At 39.6% G+C, this 22,910-nt stretch overlaps 1 protein-coding gene across 1 annotated transcript; it reads left to right on the forward strand.

Moving 5' to 3' along the window:
* Positions 1–876: 876 nt before the first annotated feature.
* Positions 877–13,926, forward strand: LOC111646767 (uncharacterized). Its single transcript, XM_087171086.1, has 22 exons — positions 877–916; positions 3,267–3,635; positions 4,566–4,697; positions 5,141–5,287; positions 5,497–5,619; positions 6,321–6,464; positions 7,003–7,149; positions 7,246–7,392; positions 7,477–7,514; positions 7,793–7,873; positions 8,055–8,084; positions 8,162–8,318; positions 8,411–8,524; positions 8,618–8,793; positions 8,905–9,114; positions 9,433–9,636; positions 9,841–10,082; positions 10,180–10,246; positions 11,608–11,699; positions 11,946–12,105; positions 12,367–12,423; positions 12,617–13,926. The coding sequence occupies exons 1-22, from the start codon at positions 877–879 to the stop codon at positions 12,698–12,700; spliced, it is 2,961 nt and encodes a 986-aa protein (XP_087027212.1). The 3' UTR covers positions 12,701–13,926.
* The last annotated feature ends 8,984 nt before the right edge of the window (positions 13,927–22,910 follow it).

A 22,910-nucleotide genomic window follows, 5' to 3' on the forward strand; every position in this document is an offset into this window, starting at 1 on the left:
ATAACTTTAATGAATTCCTGACTTTTCTTTTCGTTTTTTCTTTTTTTTTTGGCAAAACACGTCACTAAAAGGGCACTGTCTCCACATGCAGCTGCTAAAATGGTTTAAAAAAATATATACTTCTATTTTTTCATGTCTGTATCATGTTCAGATGCAGCATACACATTGACAATTATAGTGGAAGGTGTCAGTTGTATGTAATGTCGCTGGTATGATCAACAGGTCTTTTTCTCTGTTTATTTTTGCTAGGACATGCGCACGGCACACATGAAAAATAGGCACTCTGACCTGTTAACATGCGCGCTAAAATGAAAATCCTCAAGTTCCGCAGTTGCCATGCTCACGCCACCCATCCGATGTGTTCCTGACCTAAGAATTCTGCCCTGAGCTCACGGTCTGGTTTCTCTGCTGTTGTACAGATTTGATCAGAAATGTGTGGTTTCAATGAATGGTGTGAAACCTCTACCGTTTAATACTCTTTTTTTTTGTTTGTTTCATGGCACCAGATATACTGTATGTACATGACAGAACATACAAACAGAGAGTAGTTACTGCCTTTGCCTCCGCGGTTTGCATTGTAAACAAAAATGCAAAATTGTAAAACCTGAGCAAAAGTTGAATGCATTCCAGATGACTTGCTGCCAGGATGAGCATTACCCAAATGAACTGACACACAAGAACAACTTGAGCAAGGAGAAGTGTTAAATACTACAGTCATCAACAAGACTGACAAACATTAACCGGAATTGACAAACAAGAATTTATATATAAATAAATATACTTCTAACAATAATAACTGTAAGTGCACAGTAGATGGTATTGGATACAATGGTATCAATTGGTACACTCTTTGAACAGGTAAAAAGTCCAGTAATGATGACCATGATGAAGGCCATAGGCCGAAACCTATGGTCTGGTAATGGCTCACCGGAGGGATGAAGTATTTTTGTAGGCTAACCCAGATGTTAGCTTCACCCTGCACGGTTCCATTGAGAAAAAGCCAGTGGGATTTTTACATGAGCGTTTTGAATTACTTTAGAAAAACAAAAGGTCATGATACTCGCCTTAATACAATCATTAGAAGTAAAAAGCTAATGTTAAGCTATAAAGACTTCGGGACAATGGAACCGGAAGTGCTAAAATGCTAACTAATTTCCGGGCGTCAGGTGTCAGGACTCATTCCTGCGACACTTTGTTTAACCTCACCACTGATATCATTTGTTCAGATTATATTCTCAAAGTTTCAACCTTTCTTTATAAATTGGTCTACAAATCTTTTTTTACATGCACAAACTTGAATTTCTCACGCAGATTTATTTTACAGGTTTACTAAGGTTGATTTACAACATTTACAACAGCAAACTTTGAAATTATTTGTAGGCTACAAATCACTTTACAAGTTCAAAATCTCGTTGACCCTATTGACCCCATACTATTTTGCGTGATTTTAACATCCTTTCCCTGAACTTTTCAGCTCCACATTTGCATTTTTTTTAGCTTGGTCACTGAACATGATTGGCTGGGGGAGGGCCACATATGGACAGTGTCCGTTCATTGAACGTTTTCATGTTTTTTGTCAATGCTAAACTGAACGAATTAGTTTACAAATGATGAAAGTGAGGGCTGCTCACATTTTACGGCACACCGCATGACGTCCCCACAGACACGGCCCAGCATGGCTGGTGCTAGCCGTACAGACGGTTTTAAATGTAACTCATGTCTGTGATTCTTCAGTGGTATACAATAATTCACTTAGTTTGGGAGTGGCAATGATTTGGGGCTAGTGATGGATCGGTAGAGGGAGGTTCTATTGAAAAAGAATAGCAGCCTATCTATTTAACAAACAAAACAAAAAAAACGCAAACTAGTTCATTTTTGAAACTGTGAACTTAGTTCAAAATTTAAAAAAAAATGAACTATGAATGTGAACTAGTTCATTTTCATCTGTATAAACTGAACTTTGAACTAGTTCTTTTTAAGTGTGAACTGGCACCACACTGCAAATGGAGATTCCGGACACAGAACCACATCTTTTACACCATCAAATACATGTGTATCCTGTAGCGCCCCCATCTGTGCCTGGGGCTAGGGTTTAGTTAGACCTATTTCCATCGTACTGTGTCACCACTGGATAGGGCTTAGTTCAGGTTGTGGTTAGACATTGCAGAGATAACTGGTTTGGTTAGGAAAGGGTCGAGACCAGGTTAAGGTGAGAGGAAACACATGCAACATTAACATATCTTAGATAGAACAAATACATGGGCCGAATATCCACCATGGACAAGGCAAGCTGACACCTACTGTACCAATATCTATGTGCACAATACATATGTGACACAGTCAACAAAACAAAGAATATAGACAGCATTAAAATCTTGTTTAATTAAACCTTGGTACCACGATCTGGATTAAACATCTGTAATAGAGGTGCTTGGTGACTCCCTCTTTCTCTTTCTTTGAAGTGGATTTGCATTGTTTTTTTGGGGGTTTTTTTTGCATGCGCACCAAACCTTTTAAAAACATTCTTTTGGGTGCTTTGCAAATTTTAGGATGCAGACGTTGGACAGTCTGACTTGATGAGCACATTTGATGTGGGATTCGTCACAATGAGCCACTGTGCATCGTTACTTCTCCTGGGTGAGTGAATTTATGTTTCATATAAAATGATAGATGAGTGCTTCCATACTTGTAACTTTAAGTTAATTTATTCGACTAGTCCCCATGAAGTTAATTCAAAATCTAGTTTGAAAATAAGTTCTTGCACAAAAAAAACAACAATTCAGACCTTTTTTTGATCAAAGTTTTGTTTTTGCCTTGAAAGGAATGTGTTCTGTTATAACTCATGCTTTATTTTAATTTTAGAGAGACACTTCATGGCACCTGAACAATTAAGTACTTATAACTTTGGAGGGTGTCCATCAAATTTACTTTACTGGTATTTCATTGATATATTGAGAGGAAAAATAATTTAACCTGCATAATAACTTGTTAAAATATAAAGGGCCATATAATGGGTGCAATTGTTTTTTGGGGGTTTTTTTGGAGGTTAGGGAGTTGTCATTTAAATTAGAGGTGCAATTGTTTTCAGGTCATCGATTATTATTTTCCATAACATTGTCTCATTTTTGTTTTAGGTTTACTGGTCATCCCTGTGACAAATGGTTTTCCTCCTGGTATGAATGATGTTTACTTAAGGCAAGACAAAATGTTCTTCTAGCTATATTGAAACAATCATAATGTCATTGCAATTGTTTGCCGTCATGCAGGTTCTTGTGATGGATACAGCAACATAACGGAACCGTGGCGAAACCGAGCATTTGAATCTACTTCATTCGCCGGCTTTCCCAAAGATGATTTGGGGCTTCTTAACGAATGGTGGCGTTTCATAGGGATTGGAGGAGACAGAGTTATTCAAAGTTGTCTTACAAGCAATCGTGGTGGCACAAAGAAAACTATTCATACTTTGGTTGTGCCTTCGAGTTCTGAGTCTGTGAACCCAACATCAGGGTATGCGTATGGTTACCATGTTAGTTGTTATGGCGTTTACTTGTACATAGACGTGGCCCTCTGTCCTGGAGGATTCTATGTGTACCGACCAACAAGTCATACTCAAGACTCCATGGGATACGTGACTTGTGAGTAGTGATGTTTAAATGCGTTTTTTTTAATTTTTTTTTTTAACTTTTCTGTCAACATGTAAAGCCTGGTTCAATTATATTTCTTTTAAGTGAGAACATCTTCAAATGGCCGTTACTTAGAAAGTGGCATTACAGGCAACTAAATTCAATTCCCAACTAACAATAAGGGCTATATCGATATGAAATTATATTTATTGAGAGTCAAGATATTTTTCCTTTTGGATGTAAGGTCTCTGATTTGACAAGTGTGTCTTAATTTTTTTTTTTGAAAATTGTGTTATATTGATTATCCTGTCACGAAAACTTGGGTACAACTGGGTGATACAGCTTTGAATGACAAAAATTTTGTATTGTGATCAATTCATCTTCAGAGAATGCTAAGAGTTGAAGTTCTCATATTTGTTTAATAATGCAAAAGTTGCTACACTGGACATCGATGGCTACTGACAGTTATCAGTGATCTGCTCAACCGTCACAATACATATAATAATTTTCAGCCCTGACTTACACATAACAGGAGCTAAGAGATCTCAAAGTCAGTTTTAAATCTTAACATTGTAGGGGTGAAGTATCTTTCAAATGAAAACCAAAAGAATAGGTGCACCTATAAGTCATACATTGAATCAAAAGTTGCATCTCAGGTGAGAGGCCATAAATGGAGGCAAGATGGTCAATACTGAGACTCTCTGGGACAGAAGAAAATAAGAACTTTGATGGTGCTTCTCAAGGATTGGAGGAGATAGATTCGGTTTAAAGTCCACTTGTATTTCCAACTACTATATGATAATCTTTGTTACTGTAATGGTGTATTGTAATCTACATGTACAAATCATTAAAACACCCATATGTTACTATAGCTAATTGTTGCAGTCCTATGTTTTCAGTCTATTTAACAGCAAAATAAATTTTGCCCGCATCTCTGTTTAGATCATCATGATTGTAAACCAGATTCCTGTGGACCACTGGCTGAGTGTACCTCTAATGGGGGCTGCATTTGTGTTTCTGGGTATGAAATCCCTCCAGAACACTTACCCGAACCAGATTCATATGGTTGTGTTGGTAGGTAAATTTCATTTCATATTAACTGAAGAAAATCTTTTTACATTTCCATTTTACATACACAGCCGCTTGAATTTAGGCAATATTTTATGTATAAAGAACACATACTGTAGGCATCCATAACCATATGAAATTATTTGCATAAAATGAAACATCCATAATGTCATTACTAGCTGAAATTATGGGTGGTTAGGCTATGATTTTCAGGATGTGTACATAGACATATTTGTAGTACTGTAGATTTATAGCATCTAGACCTCCCCCAATTACAGTGGGAACATTGAAAATATTAGACGTGCAGTGCATACAGCAATAATGACCATTGCTACAGTCCTTTATTGTTACTCCCAAGTATAAAGAACATCACAAGGCCTCATGTGCTCTTAAACTATGCAGTCTGTTTGGTGTGTACGTTCTTTAAAATCTGTAATGTATCTTGTCAGACATTGATGAGTGTCAGAGGACTGCAGACATTTGTGGTTCTAATTCCAACTGTACCAACAACATTGGAGCATTCTTCTGTACCTGTCTGAATGGATTTAATGCAACAAATCCAGCATCACCACCTGGAAAATCCAACCCATGCGCAGGTACTATTTTGTTTCACTGTTGATCTCAAAGTTATGTATTTTTCTGTGGAGTTGCAGTGGCATATTTGTGTTATGCAAGTTGCGACTCCAGTTGATTTTTTATTTTATCTTTTTTATCTGAGGAGATGATGGGACCGCTCTGTCATCTCTGTCCTCTGTTTTTGTTGCTCACAGTGTGATATGAGTCTGTTGTGAATTGCTTTCTATAGATATTGATGAATGTCTTGACAAAGTCTGTGGAGATCACGGGGACTGCCTCAACAACCAAGGAAGTTATGTGTGTAACTGCCATGACGGCTATGTTGTGGCTGATGCAACCACTGTTTGCCAAGGTCTGTACTATACTATACTATACTACACCCAAGTCTATTATGCACGAAATGAGAGATACACCCAAGTCTATTATGCACGAAATGAGAGATAATCCAAAATGAGCCATTTAGTTGTCAAAGCTGGGGAGGTACAGTGGACTACACACGCAAATCTTAAATTAGTTAGCTATTTTATATTATTATAGCTATTTTGGTCACAGACACAGACAACTACAGACTTTGACAGTAAAATAAAATAATGATTGTATCCTTGCTAATATAACACAATGTTTAAATGCTGTAATCCATTATAATAGTTCATACACATTTAGCAGAGTATCAACAAAAAAAAATATTTCAGATGCTCAGAAAAACCCATCGAGCTTCCTAAAAACTAATGTCCAGGAACTTTCTCAGGGTTAAATGCTCCTTCAACATATTGGGATTTGTGGTATCACAGCAATGCTGATACATTGGGAGAATAAAGCAAATTAGTCCACTGATGTAGCAATAGTGCAGTGGTCACCTTTCTTCACGCCATTTGTATAAAAATTCACAACAAAGCCTGGACTTCACTGTTGTTCAATTGGTTGTAAAATATCTTGGCCGCTCCATCCTGATTGTTGTCTACAAGCAAAACCATGTGTTTGCAGTTGTGTTCAGTCTGGTCAAAGTTCAATAAATGAGAACCTTGTCACTTAAAGTAACTGTTGCCTCCTCAGATATCGATGAATGTTTCAACTTAACTGTCTGTGGTCCTGATTCTGCCTGCAACAACACGCAGGGCGCTCATACCTGTGAATGTCTTCTGGGTTACGAACCAACTCAACCAGCTGCAGAACCCAGCGGGACCAACATCTGTATTGGTATTTACAGATACGACCATAACAAACCTTAGAGTTGAAATGTCTCTGTGTGTTGATTACTGTTTGTGTTTGGTGTTTGAAGATTTAAGAAGTGAACACTTAAGCAAAAGCCAAAAGAAAAAAAACGGATGAGCAACTCTTCCTCAGTTGACTGAGAATGTCTTTCAACAGTTACATAGAGAGTTGATGCCAGTTGGTGTTGAAGCTGTTCTGGTGGCATCACCTTGCTAACACACTTTATGTCTGTTTTCTCCTTTAATTTGTCACCTGAATTTTATCTGCACCAAGGTTATGTTTTCACCCGTGTCTGTTTATTTGTCAGCAGGATTACACCAACTGTACTGAACCAATTTGCACCACATTTAGCGGAGGAATGGGGCACGGGCCAGGGAAGAACCCATTCAATTTTGGGGCAGATCCGGATCATTTACTATGAATTAGAAAAAAACATTTTTCTGCTGTGTGTTATTGACTTTGGCTTCGGCAGAGGTCTGCACTCTCTCAGTGCCCTTCTACTTTAATTTATGTACTTTTACAGATGTTGATGAGTGCGTCGAAAATGCTACCATCTGTGGACCTAATGCCAACTGCACAAATTCACTTGGATCTTATGTGTGCACCTGCTTTCCTGGTTATCAGCTGAGCAATCCAGACATTATAGGCAGCGTGGCTAACCCATGCACAGGTGTGTGCTCTTGTTCGGTATCTGTGTGACATACATTGTGCTTCTGCTTTTTGGATATATATGGATCAAATGACCCATGTGTTCTCTCCCCTACAGATATAGATGAGTGCAGCGAGACACCTGATATATGTGGTGAACAAACTGTATGCACAAATGCACAAAGCACCTTCTACTGTTCCTGTCCTGATGGATTCTATCCTTCAACAGGACTCTTGTGGAAGATGGGCATCTCAGTTTGTCAAAGTGAGAAAAGTCAAGTTTAAGTTCAATTAAGATTTATGAAAATGTAAAGATGTTCATGTATGGTATTTTCCAAATCACTAACAGGTCTCGGAGATATTTTAGATGAGCTAGTACCACAAGAGGTAAGACTCATGGACATTTTCCTAGATAGCTAATATTGTTAACCATGTAATGCATGACAATGTTCAATCAAATATCCCAGCTCCACTCAAATACAGCTGCAGGGTTTTAGGATCTTGGGTGGAAGAAATGTAGTTCCATGAAAAACAGACATCTCGCTTTGGTGCATAGAAAACTTTGAGATTACATAACGTTGGACTGTACCTTTCTTTTAATATAAAAATGTCTCATTGTCCGCAGACAGTGTAGCAAGTAAACAATACTCCCACATTTATTGCAGGGTCAGACAAAAGAACGAGTTTTCCTTAACAAAATGGAGGAAGAACTCAAGAACAACTCAGGTGTCATCTTAGTGGAAGCGGTATGTAGAAAACAATCTCATGCATCAGTGAGACTATTATTTATTGTTTTTTTATTGTGACTGTGGTTAATCTAAACATACTTATGTACACAGTTCCTAACTGTTAATCTAACGTTTTGTGATGTGATGGACTGGTGACCATCTGATGTCTTTCCCTTTTTTATCCTTGACGTCTTTGCAGGTAGTGGCAAACAGCTTTTCTGCAACAATGGTACTAAAATTTGAACTTTAATCCTACCTTATGGTAAGTGTATCTATTTATTTATTCATTACAACAACTTCCTGCAGGAAGTGTCAGGAGCTGTAGGAAAGGATAAAAGGGTGAGTAGTGAAGGAGATGGGGACACCGGCAGTGTCATCCTGAGCATCTCAGACCGCCTAGTTTCTGCGATGGTTGCACCAACTGAGAACCAAACCAAAAAAGCAATGCAGACTTCAACAGTGGGTAAGAGAAGTTCCCCCATAGTTCAGATGGACTACATTTGAATTCTCATTGAATATGAAATGAACTTGCTTCATTTCTTATCCATGTGCAAGATTTGAGCCTACTGGCCATCGGTCCCGGGATTCACGAAAACACGAGCGTCCCCCTCTTCAGCAAAGGACATACCATGGAACTCAACTTGCAGGCTCTAGCCAGCGCCAACAATGGTTAGAGAGATAGTGATAATGAATGCTACACTGTCACCAAACTCCAAATTCATTGATGTTAGTTGATTTTCTTTGTGCTGTGGACACTCCCAGGTTCAGCAGCAGCTGCCTTCATGACACTGAATGGGATGGAGAATCTTCTTAGTCATCAATACTTTAAATCAGAGAACAAGACGGAGATGTACTCGGATGTTTTCACTGTAATATTACCGTCAGTACACAACACAAACATCACTGAGCCTGTCAACTTTACCATCCAACATAAGCAGGTGCAGCATCAACCCGACTAATGAGTGAACACATTTACATCCATCCCAAAAAAAAAAAGAAGAAGAAGAAAAAAAAAAGATCTTAACACTGTTTTCATCTTTGTTTCTCAGAAAGTACCTGAAGCTGGAATAATGACTTGTGTGTTCTGGGAAGACAAACGCAAGAACAAAGAAGAACAACAGAAGGATAATGGAGGGAAAGAGGGGGAGGCGCTGCGTTGGTCCGTAGAGGGCTGTTGGGTTGCATACTCTGATGAAAACTACACAGTGTGCAGCTGCTCTCACCTCTCTACCTTTGCCCTCATCATGCAGATTGGGGAGGTATAAAAGATTTCTATGGACATGGCACACATGTTTTGCTAAGGTCAGGGATACAGTAGAGCCATTTTAAAATCCTAACTAATTTTAAGTTGCACACACATACTGGGCTTCATGTAATTGCATATTTTTCTCAGATTTCATTAAACTTAGACCACATGATTTGGCAAATGGGGGTATGGTATGTCCTGCAGTAATGTTCTTACTTACAGTAATCTTGTAGTTTATACCCAGGTGGCGACACAGTTGCAGAAACTAAGTTCAGGTTGATCAGAATCTGTGCGTCTTTCTCGCTGTGCTGCACGTTTTTTGGCTTTTCAGCCTCCACCAGAGGAACCTTTCTTAGAGTGGCTGAACCGGGTGTGTGTGATTATCGGACTATTCTTCTTTGCACTGGCCATCCTCACCTTCCTCCTGTGTAGCTGGAACCCCAAGATCAACAACACGGCCCGTCTTCACCTCTGTATCAGCCTGGCCTTGTCTCATCTACTGCTGCTGTGGAATGACAGATATGTTGAACAAGAGGTACAGTGAGATTAAGATGCAGGTTGTTGTTGTTATTGCTTTCAAAAAGACTAAATGGGCCCTCACACATGCATTTTATAGGGGTCAAACTAGAACAAAGAATGATCTGCTGGCAGTGTTAACAGTTGTGCATGAAGTTTGGAGGATAAAAGAAAGGAGAAAGCATTTTATCGGTTTCAAGATTCATCTTCCGTGTTTCCACAGTTGGCCTGCACCGTCATGGCCGGGCTTCTCCACTTCTTAGTTGTTGCCAGTTTTGTGTGGATGCTGCTGGAGGCCCTGCAGCTCCACCTGCTGGTCCGAAGGCTCTCCAAGGTGCAGGTCATCCAGAGGGATGGCTTCCCTCGGCCAATTCTCTACCTGATTGGCTATGGGGTTCCATTTGTGATCGTGGGTGTTTCTGCACTGGTGTATTCTGATGGATATGGTGCTACTGAGGCAGAGGTGTGAGTAGCATGAACCCATTACCCATTGTCTCATGCAAATTCTGTCTGATGTGCATCTAGGTTTGAAGGATTGTTTTTTTGTTTGATTCTGTTGCAGGTGCTGGCTCTCAAGACGGCGCAATCTCAACTGGGCTTTAACAGGGCCCGTGATTTTTATGATTGCAGTGAGTATATTGCATATTTGTAATTGCATCCCATCTAACATAAATACAATCAGCTCAGCCTGGTCATCCAAAAACCAAGCGAAAAGACTGAAATTTTGACAGAATACTAATTGGACATGTCAAAGGTCATCTCTGTTGAAGCTCTGTCAATGCCCTGCTGGATTTACAGTGAAGACCAACTGAATGTGGTGCAAACTGAGACTGCCCTGTAAACCCCCCCCCCCCCCCAAAAAAAAAAAAAAAAAACCGACCCCATAGATTGAGTAAGCCGTTAATTACGAGCAAAGGAGGACGTCAGGTGAAGTGGTATACAGCAGGGAGCAGGTTTGGGGTGGATGGGATCGACAAAAAACTTTTTTAACTCAGGATATTGTGATGTTGTTTCGTTTATGCGGGAGGGTTCCTCAACCTTAACTGTGCATACTATAGTAGCCATGTTGACGAATGTCCTCTAACCTTTAGGAAGTACCTATTTGAACCAAAACCAAATTCTTTTCCTAAACCTGACCAGGTAGTTTTCGTGCGTAAACCTCACCAAACCACAACCGTTCCACAACGTTTACCATGTACTTATTATTCTTACCATGATGATGGAGGTACAGTGACCGTACGCTCATATGGGTTGTATCTGAGGGTAAGAACAAGCAACCTATATAATCATTTAGGTCTGAAGACTTGCAATCCAAAGAGAAACTCACGCCCATGTATTTTCTAATGGACCTGGCTGTTTTACTTTTATCACAGCATTGTGGGAAGGGGAGTCAATGTAGAACTAACCAGAGAAAAGGGAATGGTGGTTGAAAAAAGTGTTTACTTAATGCAAATGAACCCCAAGTTTGACTGGATTCTGCACAACGATTTGCTAAAAGAAACCGACAATAGAAAGTTATACAGTGGTGGGTTAGATATGTAGTCTTTATATGGATAAATGTCTGAAGAGAAAAGAAGAAAAGCACAAATGTACTTCCTGGGGTTTCTCTTTCGTATGCCACCAGCTTTCAACATCCTAGATACAAACAAAATATAAGTGGTGCTTGACACAAAGTCACAGAAATTGTTGAAGAAGTTTTAGGTTGGTTATTTTACATAATATTTTTCAATGAGGAAGTGACTTACTTGCTTGGAAGTACTGACATGCCCACGTTTGATGTTTGACGATTTGTTCCCTTCCAGTGAGTTGGTTTCAGTAGGTCACTATTAACCTCAGCTCTCGCCAAAGATATTCTCATGAAGACACATTATTCTCACAAGTACATACAGACGATTAGGCTTTACAGGTAGTATCGAGGTCCTTTATCTTGTGATTTTTCCACTGTTTGATCTCAGCTAAGCCTCTGTTTCCTTTTTTTTTTCTTTTAAAGTCTAATTGGGTGTTGTTCTGTGCTACTCTATGGAGTCTGAGACCCACCTTGGCCAACATGAAAAGTGATGTTTCTCAATCCAAAGACACCAGGTAAGAGTGGTCAAGACTTTTCATTGTATAGAAATGAAAAATCTGAAATCTGTGTCTGGATTATACTGTTTGACTTATCCAGTACAATTGTGTGTCTTGAAAATTTGAGAGGGCTGAGACTGTGGTCACTTATGTTAGAGACATTTTCTCAGCGTAAACATAATCAAAATGTTAAAGATACTGTACTAATTAGCCATAGACTTATACATTCTCAAGACAAAATCATTAAATTCTCATTGTTTCCAGGTTGATTGTGTTCAAGATCCTGGCCCAGTTTGTCATACTGGGCTGTACCTGGATTCTTGGCCTGTACCAGACGAACCTTTTCTTTCAGGTCCTCTTCATTTTCCTCAACTCCCAGCAGGGCACCTTCCTCTTCATCGTCCACTGTCTGCTCAATAAGGAGGTAGTCTTCAGCTATATCTGTCTGTACTTCTCCTTAACCTCTCATAGCATCTCATTTAACTAGGCTAATACTAATATTATAAAGAGAGTATGAATTGAATGGTAAGCTGCATTTGTTAAACAGATGAGCTACACTGATTTTATGATGTGTAATGTAGACAATGTAGCAATACTTTTTGTTAAACGGTTTGATTTCAAGTTTTTTTTCTTTGTATTTTTGTATATCATGTATAGAAATGAGTTGGTGATTTGTGTATTCCAGGTGCGAGAGGAGTACATTAAATGGCTGACATGCTCTTTTGGAAAAGACAGAAATGTGGTGAGTCCCTGGAAATGCAAATGATCTCAAGTAGTCCTAGACATCTTTAGTCCTATAATTTTCAGTGTTAATTTGATATAAAACTCAATTAAAAAAGCTATATTTCTGATAAGTTTCAAACAAACTTACATGTGCCACTTTAAATCCCTTATTGTACATCCCTAATACTGATGATAATAATTTGTTTCAACAGAAAGATGATGCACATTCAGCCTCTGATGACTTGGACAAGACTAAGGAACAGACAGATGAAGGAAAAAAGGATGATTTGTCCTGATGAAGTGAACAGGAAACAGGGAGAAAAGAGACAGAATGATCTATATCAAGTTATTATTTAAGTCTTCATAAATCACAGTTTCATGAATGCAAAAGTTGGGATGTATTTCAGCACAGCAGTCTATATATTGAATATAAAGTCTCATGGTTCTAGTCCAAGGACTGAAAGTGAAATGTTTTAAATGAACTCTGTAAAAAGTGCTACAGTGCTATCCTTCCTCCAGTAACTGTAGTATGTATGAGTTGTACAATACAACAGTTCAGTTTGTGTTAAGGCCATCAGTTAATATTATTATGCTGAATATATTTGAGATGTAGCTCATGTAGCTGTGTCATTCACAGGTTTAACAGTCATACACTACATATTTGAAAGCTTTTGGACATCTGCTGGTTTTTGTGACTTATTGCCTTAAACAGACTAAGGTAGCACACACTGAATATTAATAAAGCGAGGCCTATAATAATTGAAGGGCTCACAGTGTTATATAACACTGGGAAGACCTGTTGAAATTGTCACGATCTCTCCACCTAATTCATTTGCTTGGGTGTGGGAGCTTTCACAAACATGTTACTGCCCACACCTTTAGTTAGTCACCGTCTAAAAAAACACAAACTTTCTACAAAGTAAAAACATTAGTGTGTGAGTCGTTTCCTTCCCTTTCCATTTGAATTACATTTACATAAGAGCTGGGACACTTTGACGTGTGTCAAACTTTACAAGACAAATTCATGGGACAGGCAAAGCCAAGTGTATTCTGTCATTTACATCGCATCAACGTCTCACACTAATTCAAAGTATGATACAAACATTAAATTAATAGATGGTGATGGAGTATAAGAATCAACCTCATTTAACCCTGTTAACTTCTTTGTGTATCAATGAGGTTTCTACCGTACATGTAATAAAAATAAATCAAATAAAACTGCTTAGTGCTGTTTATCATCTTTGAAAGGCAACACTAATGTGCACTCCACTTTTGGAAGAGAGCCACTTTCCTTTTTAATAGCCCTCATGTCCTCGAAATAAAAATCTTGTTTACTTTTTTTGCACATGAATCAATATCACTGTGGCACTATTGCCGACATCTGAATTGACATCTCTATGCGTTACTCTTTGCCTGTTTTCATAAATTATGAAAATAAATTAACAATGGATATCACTGCTGATGCTACCTTACTGCACGCAGAGGACAATAAAGACAGACCAATTTACCCAGCAGAACCCCAGCGCAGGGACTGGGTTTGCAGATTATGGAAACCTGCTGAAATCCCCTGTGGAAAATTGGGGAAATAGAGGAAATAAATACTGTCCTCTTTTCCCTGTACTCCCTCACCAACAGATGTCTTGGTGCACGTAAACTGGGTCCACTTAGCTACACTTAGAAGATAGTGGTTGTAAAAAATAATCTTGTAGCTGAATATAACCTAATAAAACTGTGTATTAGTGATTCTCCTGTGTTTTTGAACAGTTTCAAATATTCCTCTGTTACCTCAGTTTCTGCTGAGGTTTTACACTTTCTAAATAGGAAAAACTATCAGTTTCATAGTTAATTAAACTAGGAATGCTCCATAATGAACTACCAGGGATTTTAGTCAACGTTTGGCACATGATGTGAGCTACGTCTGTGATGGCACACCCTCACAGTCAGTAGAGCCATTGATACTCCCCAGTGTCAACTTTTGTAATGTTGGGTAGATACAGTAGTGGTATTAATGGTAAATCAAGACAAAACATAAAAAGGTACATTTTTAGACAAAAATAATTGAAGAGAAGTACATTTGTTTCAAATTGTGGTTAAACAGTGCTGTCATATACCGATCGCTAAAAATGTCTTGGCTTGATACTGGACAAGCACAAGTCTATAAATTTACTTCAGTTCTGGTCATTGGTGGAGATGTGTGATGGAAATCTCCAAACATCAGACATAAATGTCAAATGCTTCAGCTTTCGATTAGACTTGTGAAGTTGTCTGACCAGAGACTCGCTGAAAAGATGCTTAATTGGGAGACTTCACACGGCCATCCCTGGGCTAATGAGTTGAAATCCTTATTCTATTTGAACGATTTGTCATGTATTTTTCATAAGAGGTTACTCTGTGATGTTCAGGAGAAAAATATTTCTCATGTATAAAGAAAATGGTCTTTTAATAAACGGTATATAAACAAAAATTACGAACTTATTGCCACATAGAGGATAACTGCAGTGTAAAACCTTATGTGAAGTATAATTTAAACAAAATATAAAGATTCTTATGTGAATGGATTCACATCAATGGAGAATGAGGTAGATTTTTTGTTTTGCTTTTGGACGTAAGGGATGTACTTTTCAGTAATATGTCCTCTATTTATGTTCATTTCTTCTGGCTGGATGGAAACACTTGAGTTGTGCTTCAGGATTGAAACTTATTAGTAGCAGATTTTATTTGCCAAAATTGGAAGAGAAGGCAGAATATTTTGTTTAAGACTTATATATAAAAAAAAAAAAAGAAGTCAAATAAGTAAGTCAAATCTCATGTGTTACTTACTTGCTGATGTTGGTGCAGTTTTCTCTGACTGCCACTAGATGTTGCCAAAGGGCCATTTTTGACTGGTTATACCTTTAACTGAGTGGGTTTTATCACAGCTTTGGGTTCCTCAGGCTGCTGCTGGTGTGAAATCTAAACACCTCCTGTTGGCATGTGTAAAGCAGTGCGGGCTTACTTTGCACTGGCGTTTTATTTACAGAATGAACATTAAAGCAGAGCACTGGGAGTTGAGATTTGCATTTTACCACCCTGACCTTCCTCGTAGAATCAAATTATATTATTCATTGCAGTGGGACTAGATGTGCCCATCAATGTGTGTGAAATCATGGACTTTATTTAAGCAAGCACACTTTGATCTGTTTTGTCTGTTGCCATTCAAATGTGGATGTGCTTGTGTGATTAAATGTGTGCGTGCATGTACTGTACTTGTATGTGAATGTCTAAGAGAAACTTTGTGTATTCACACTCTTGTTAAATGATGCGTAGTATCTGAAAGGATCAGCTGGAACTCTGCGTTCTGTCTGCTTGACTGCTAATTGCATCCCAGTTGAGTCTAGTGATGCTGCCCTCAACTCTGTCCAGGCAGGAGGCCACTAATGACACAGTCAACATTCACACTCTGAAAACCCTCTTCACAACTATTTATTCAGTGTCCTGTCTTAAACACTGAATCAATTCAATATTAATTAGGGCAGTTTTTCTTTTTTTTTTTTCACAAGCATGAACCACAACTGAGAAATATAAAAATCAGCCTTCTCAAATGTCCCTAGAAATACTGCAGCCCAGAAAACAACTTCAGAGAACTCAGATTCAGTTGGTAAACAACCCAACCCATCACTGCAAATGATAATGCAAATGAGAGATGGACTACTATGCTTTACAAAGTTGCCTGACAACACTAATATCACGCCATTAAGGTCATGTAAAACTCAGTATCTCCTGATTCTTGGAATTCCTTTAGATCCTTCCAAAATGCGGTGTAGCCGGTTCCAGCTACCGCTTATTCCTCTTGGATCTGGTTTAGGTTCTTTGCATAAGCAATGTCTATATTCCTTCACTGGTTGCCAAATGGTGTCAAAGGATTTCTAACAACCTACAGACCAGCAAATTTGTTATATAAATCAAGAATGTGTGCATCTTTTCTGAGCTGGGGCCGTAAAAGGCAATAATGTTAATGGATTGAGAGCAGAGTTGTATAAGCAAATATTGTCAAGACAAATATTTAAGTCTCTAACAAACGTTACAGGTAATCATGCTACCTCGGCTCTGACATGATATCCAAGCTAGTGCGGCCTGTGAAGGAGATAACAGACAGAGAGAGCAGAGAAAAATGAGAGAACACGGTGCTCAGGGTTAGCTTCAGTGTCTCTCCCTCTCTTTGCTCCTCTTCTCTCTTTGCTCCTCTTCTCAATACTATACTTGGTTACCATGGAAACACACTTGCAGCGCTTGAGTCGTGAGGCCAGTCAGCTGAGATACCGTGTCTGGTAAACAATCCTGCAATCTCAACTGAATCTGTTGGTTACGCGTCAGAGCTTGTCAAATTATGTAGACATCAGCCAAAGGTCACGAGTGCCAGAAAGGTGGGAGGACCAGGGGTGGAACTGAGACAGCAGCTGTGACAAGTTTAAACTTTTCTCTAGTGCAAGTTTAGATGTTTTATATCACTGACATTTAAATCAGATACAGTTTGAGTCTGTTTAATCGACTAGACTGGGAACATAAGGAAGATGATACAGGTGACTAACTGCAGTCATGGCAGTCAACATTTATTGCAGTTACTATACAGCCATACGGATGACCTGTAGGCATTATTAAACACATACTTATTAGTAGTAAAATTGGTAGAGTTTCGTGGGGCGCTGTACAGTAACTTCACAGTGTTGTCTGAGCTGCTACTTAGATGTTTTTAGAGTAGTCATGTGATGCCTGTAATTATCATTATTATTATAAGAACTTACTCTATTTATAGAACAGGCCTAATGATCTTCATTGTCCACGAAGACAGTCTGATGTAATATGTGAAACACCGCCCCGTATGTGCAAAATTGCTGGTTTACTATTACATGCAGACTAGAACTGCCCTTAATACCAATGAAATCATCCTCATCAAGAGTAGGTGGGTGCAACCACAATTACAGGCAAAAGACACATACATGCATTGCGGTGTGTGTGTGTGTGTGTGTGTGTGAGAATATTACAGGTAGGTAGAAAAAGGTAGAAAAACTACACAATGTCTCACAGTGGTTTGATGCACTGTAGGGAAAAGTTATTTCCTCTATTTAGGCCAGTCTTTAATCTTTAGCAAATTCTAAAGATAACACTTAAAAAGCAGAGTATGCTGTCAGTGTCCTGGCCATTCAGCCATTTTAACACTTAAACATGGGAATAATTGTTTGGTAAGTGGAATATAGTCATGCAGACCTTGACCCACCCATATAAAAGCCTGCATGGATCAAGATGACGCCACAGAAGAAGAGTAAACTTTTAAGTAGAGGAAAAACACATGAGAAAATGGAGTTGACAGGGTGTACCGAAACAGTTCCCACGGAAAAAGTAAAAGAAACAGAAAAGTGTGGAGAGGAATGCACCGTGCTGGAACTCTGGAATAGGGAAGCAACTGAAATAAGATTCATTAATGGAGCAGCCAGTGTCAGAGCCCTAAAACCTAAAGTAGTGGCATGTTGACAACCCTGCTTATCTTAACTCCAATAGTTGGCCTCACAAGAAGAATCCAAAATTAAAGTCCTTGGCAGTAACTCGAGAATATAAGAGCAACTATTAATTGTTTGACTATCAGGAAGACAGCCCCGTGCATCAAGGAGGCTTTGCATGTGAGAGTGAAATTGGGTGAAAACAATTTATGACTAGACAGCTGGACAAGGTCATTGAAGAGTGCAAGCAACCAGGTCAGCATCTTTGGGACCCGTTAGGCAATCGGCACCTGGCATTTTTTGGTCAGACAAAATGATGCTTTTGAAATATGAGCCATTTCTTTACCCTCATATTGGCCCACTAACGACAGGGCCTGACAACGGTTAATCAGTCTGCCCTTCAGTAACGCTACAGAGGCATTATAAAGATATTCTAGAAGATTCCTATTTTCATCACCAAACTGATTTTCCATCTTGAACCAAAATGATCATCACATCACAAACACTTGAAACACACATATATGATAGAGCATCTTAAAAAAACAAACTTGATTTTTTATAAAAATTTGCTGTTGATATTTATGGTCAACATTCAGGATCCGTCTCCCTCACTGTACTGTCTCTTTTCCAATCCAGTCCTCTCCATTTCTACGTCTCCTGCAGCTCATCTCTTGCTCACAGCTCAAACCGTCGAGCTTGAGGCCATTCAGTGGATCAGATGTGCAAAGGTAAAGATTAAACAAAAACTTTCTTAGCAAGGGCTAACGAAGGGTGACTCGGGAAACACAATCTCCCCCCTTGTTTCCCTTGCTGCAATTCTTGCCTTCTGTTCTTGTTTTTCTCTTCCAATCTACTAATTTCCCTAGACTGCATTCAGCCAATAAATGCAGTCTCGGGAAATTAGCAGATCAGAACTGAAAAAATGTCTAGACGGGATTATTAGAGCAGGATTTTTTCAGTTAGACCTTTTGAAGGCAAGGGCTACGACTTGGCTGCGTGGATGCTGAAAACAAAAAAGTGTTGTGGCTGCATTAGTACCCTCCACACGATGTGAAATAATAATGTGGTTCTGCAGAAATTACCTTCAATGCAAGAAATCATTGTGAGCCATTAATGGTACCGTGGCACAGCTGTAGTTTTGCTCTGCTGTGTGTGGAAGCATGGGCATTAACTAGCTCATCACACATGACTACATATCCTCCCAGCAGCAGCAACAGATAACAGATTTTGTTGAGCATCATGCCAGGACAAGTCATTGTGCCATTGCTTAACATTACAGGCAGAGATAATGAGAAAATATTAATGAGAGTCTCAGTACAGCAGCAGTCTCTTGGAGCTAATAGACCTCCACTAACAGAGGAAAAAAGACAGAGATGAAGAGGGAGAGCGAGTTAATGAGATGAGGTATACACGTGTGTTAGCATGTGTCTGAGCGCACTTGCCTTTGTGAGTGAGAAAGATGAGGAGACAAAAAAAAAAAGTGAGAAATGAGGAGGGGAAGAGTGTTAATGGAGTATGATCACACCTCCAGCATATTCCTTTATGTGAAACAGGCAGAATCAACCTCCCTGCCGCCCACACAACGCATGCAGAACACCGTCAGGGCCTTATCGTTCCCTATAGCTCGGGGTTTGCACTGTTTTCACTCAGCTTGATTCACAAATCGCTGGAGACTTTTTCACCTCCTGCCCACCCTCCACCAGCCCCCCCCCCATGTTTTATTCTTATCTCTGATGAGAGAACCAGACCTAATGTTAATATGTGTGCAGAACAAAACCACAATTAATTAGCTTTTCATTGTAAATCGCAGATGCAGAGCAAAATGCCTTAAAGTATTGGTGTTGGGTTTTTTGTTTTGTTTTTTGAGTTAGTTAGTTAGTTGGTGTGACTGACATCCCGCTTCCTTTTTTTTTCTTTTCTTCAGCATGTGTTCATTTCTTACAGATTCACAATGAATGCAAGTTTTTGTGTTGTGAACATTTGTAGGGTGAAGGAAGGGTGAGTCTGACTAATATCCCTGATATATGTGTGCCTCTGTCACGCACCCATATACTGTATGCCTGACTGTGCACACTGATAATTCTAATAATTGGTTATTATAGGGTATTATATCAACCATTCACTTTTTTTTCTTTTTTTTTTTAACACCACAGCAGTAAGTGGATCTGCAGGTATTCACTTCACTGAAAAAGAAGCCAGCTGTAGAGGCAGATACCCACTGCAGTTCAACTATATTACTCTACGCGGAGTCTGTGCATCCTCCACCTCTCTCTCTTTCTCTCTCTCTCTCTCTCTCTCCCTCTCTTTCTCTCTCAGTCATCGTCTCCCGCCGCGATGCTGAGCCTGCGACGTTAGCGGTGGATGGGGGAAAAAAAAAATCTCCCTCTTTGCTCCAGCCAACAGACGCATCATTTGGAAGGGAAATAAGTCAAGGTACAGTATTGAAATGCACGTTTCCAAACCTAAGATTTAAAATATAGACTATATACCTATATATATAGTATGTGGTCTTGGTATGATAAAGGATGGATGCAAGCGACGGGAGAGCGAGCATGCACCTGCACTACAGACTCCAACGCGCTGTTGGGTTGAGTCCTCTTGGTGCAACAGAAGCCCATATGGTTGATTTTACGAGGGCACGAAACCATGTTTTTTTTTTCTGTTTGGAGTTTGTCTCAACTATGGTTTATAGGAGACATGTGATGCTGAATAATGATGTACGTGTATGGAATAACATTTTACTGTTAGGCATTAGTCTACATTTTCTGCTTCTTTTTTTTTTTTTTCTCACAGTTGTTGCTGTATGCCACGATGTGATGGTTCAGCATGTTTGGGTTTATTTAACGCTGAAGAGACTTGATTAAAAAGCTGTGGCCATAGATTTAAAGTGTCACATGAAGCCAGGCTGGTATTTGTGCTGGGTTCTGCGGGGAGAGGATGGACGGGCAGAGTATACGCGCCATGGACAGATGTGCGAGAGGGGATTTAGTATCGAGGGAGGAATCACGCAGGGGATAAAGCTGGCGATGCTTGTGTGAGTGAGTGAGTGAGTGAGTGAGTGAGTGAGTGTGTGTGTGTGTTAGTGAGTGAGTTAGTGTGAGCGTGTGTGTGTATGTGTGTGTTCTTGCTTGTGTTTCTGAGGGTGAATGGCCCAGCTCTCCAGCAGTGTTGATTACTCTGTCGCATGACAGGGGCAAACACTTTACCTGCAATGAGGGCTTTTAGCCTATGTGAGGTGCCTTCAATTCACCTGTGCTCGTGCGTGCGTGTGACAGATAGACAGATAAACAGATAGATAGATAGATAGATAGATAGATAGATAGATAGATAGATAGATAGACAGACAGACAGACAGACAGACAGACAGACAGAGAGAGAGAGAGATTTCTTGCCAGCAGCAACAGTGTCCGACCACTGACCGATGGACCACACAGATTCCTTCGCCTACACATTTTGGGACTGCCAGGCACGAGACAACAGGCTGCAACTGTGTGTTTTTTTTTTTTTTTTTTTAAACGACCTGTCTCTCCGTTGGTTCTATGAGTCGGCAGTGTCTATTGCACACCAGTTAGAGCCTCCCGTGAGCAAGGTATTCTTGTCCTGAAACGCAGAGCACGGCGGACGGAGTGCAGTGCTTCAGCACCGTGGGCAGCGCATTGTGCTGACCAAGCACAAAGCGGGCTTTGGTGGGCTGTAAGCTCCACATGTTGGGGAGATTGAATTGGTCTAAGACGTGATAAGTGTATGCTGGAACATGATCTGCATGCATAATCTAAATGTAGGCAACACTTCCTCCTTCACTTAGGTGATTGGATAACAACAGGAGGAATCAGGAGTTCTGTGCTGTTTGTCTGGAATGCTGATAGCTAAGAGTATTTTTTTTTTAATGGTTTTCTTTACACAGTGTGTAATTTTACTACTTAAAGTTACATTCTAATAAATATATTATGTGGCATGTAAACTAACTGTTGAAGGTTATCAAACCAGCCCCCCAAAACAATATGTAGGCTATGAAAATGACACTAAATAATGTAAATAGCCTAAATATGTAAGTAAATTACAGTAAAGGCCATTGCATTATTTCTACATCTTATGAATTAATCGGAATCAATACAGATGTCAAGAAACCTGCTACTGTCAGTTGATGTTGGTCTTAAGCTAAAGGCGTGAATGTCAGTAAGACAGCAGTGTTTCTTTAGTCAGTGGCTGATCAATAGTTAATAAGTGCTCCATCAGGTTCTGCTCAGAATGACAGAGGGGTATATCAGTATGAAAAGTACTTCTTATACAGCGCAGTGAATTTGCTTTCTCTACAGTCAATAAGGAAGTTACCATCCTTGCCTAACCCTGGCCCCATCAATCACTGGCCACGCCCACTTGATTAAAGGGGAAATCTCAAGCTACCATGCCCCACCTCGTTTCCTTCTTTCATTACACACCTCTGCTTTCCACACATTGCTTCATTCTTTCTCCACCTGCTGCACTCATTTGTCCCATTCTGCTTATCTCCCTAAATCCATTTCCTCCTGATGTCGATGATTCCCGATGTGTCCCTCAGAGAGAATGATGAGCAGTCTCCAATCAATTGCAATCACAGATCAGTGGTGTACCATGAAAAAACGGGGAGAGGAAATCAGTAGGGAAGGCAGGCCTGGGAGACCTGAATAATGACCACCCGCATACCAGACCCACTGCCTTGTTGCCATGTAATCTTCAGTTCATCAGAATACTATTGAACTATGTTTGCCATAATTCAGGGAATCCATAGTGCCGTCTGTTGGGATTGCTCTCAAGAGGTGATGGATGTTACACTTGAAGAAACCTGAAGTGCAATTTTCTTCCTGCTTTCTTCTCTTGTGTGAAATCTAACACATGCAAACTGATACTGTGGAGGTCACTTTGCGTTTTCAGATAATAAGAAAAAGATAACAACACTACAGCAACTTAAAAACATAATTCAGTAAAGGAAAAATGTAAATGTAAAATATAGGGAAAGACGGCCTAAAACACAATGCCACCAAAAACAACATTA

This window comes from Seriola lalandi, unplaced genomic scaffold (assembly GCF_002814215.2).
Source record: "Seriola lalandi dorsalis isolate HSWRI2012SDOR001 ecotype SW California unplaced genomic scaffold, Sedor1 jcf7180002054975, whole genome shotgun sequence".
In the NCBI taxonomy this organism is placed as follows: Eukaryota; Metazoa; Chordata; class Actinopteri; order Carangiformes; family Carangidae; genus Seriola; species Seriola lalandi.

What these genes read in the sequence shown, in the direction of transcription:
- LOC111646767 (XM_087171086.1), top strand. Translation starts at nt 877, where the DNA reads ATGACCATGATGAAGGCCATAGGCCGAAACCTATGGTCTG. An exon ending in CGGGACCAACATCTGTATTG is followed by an intron (nt 6,465 to 7,002) that starts GTATTTACAGAT and finishes GTACTTTTACAG; the next exon opens with ATGTTGATGAGTGCGTCGAA. An exon ending in AATGCAGACTTCAACAGTGG is followed by an intron (nt 8,319 to 8,410) that starts GTAAGAGAAGTT and finishes TCCATGTGCAAG; the next exon opens with ATTTGAGCCTACTGGCCATC.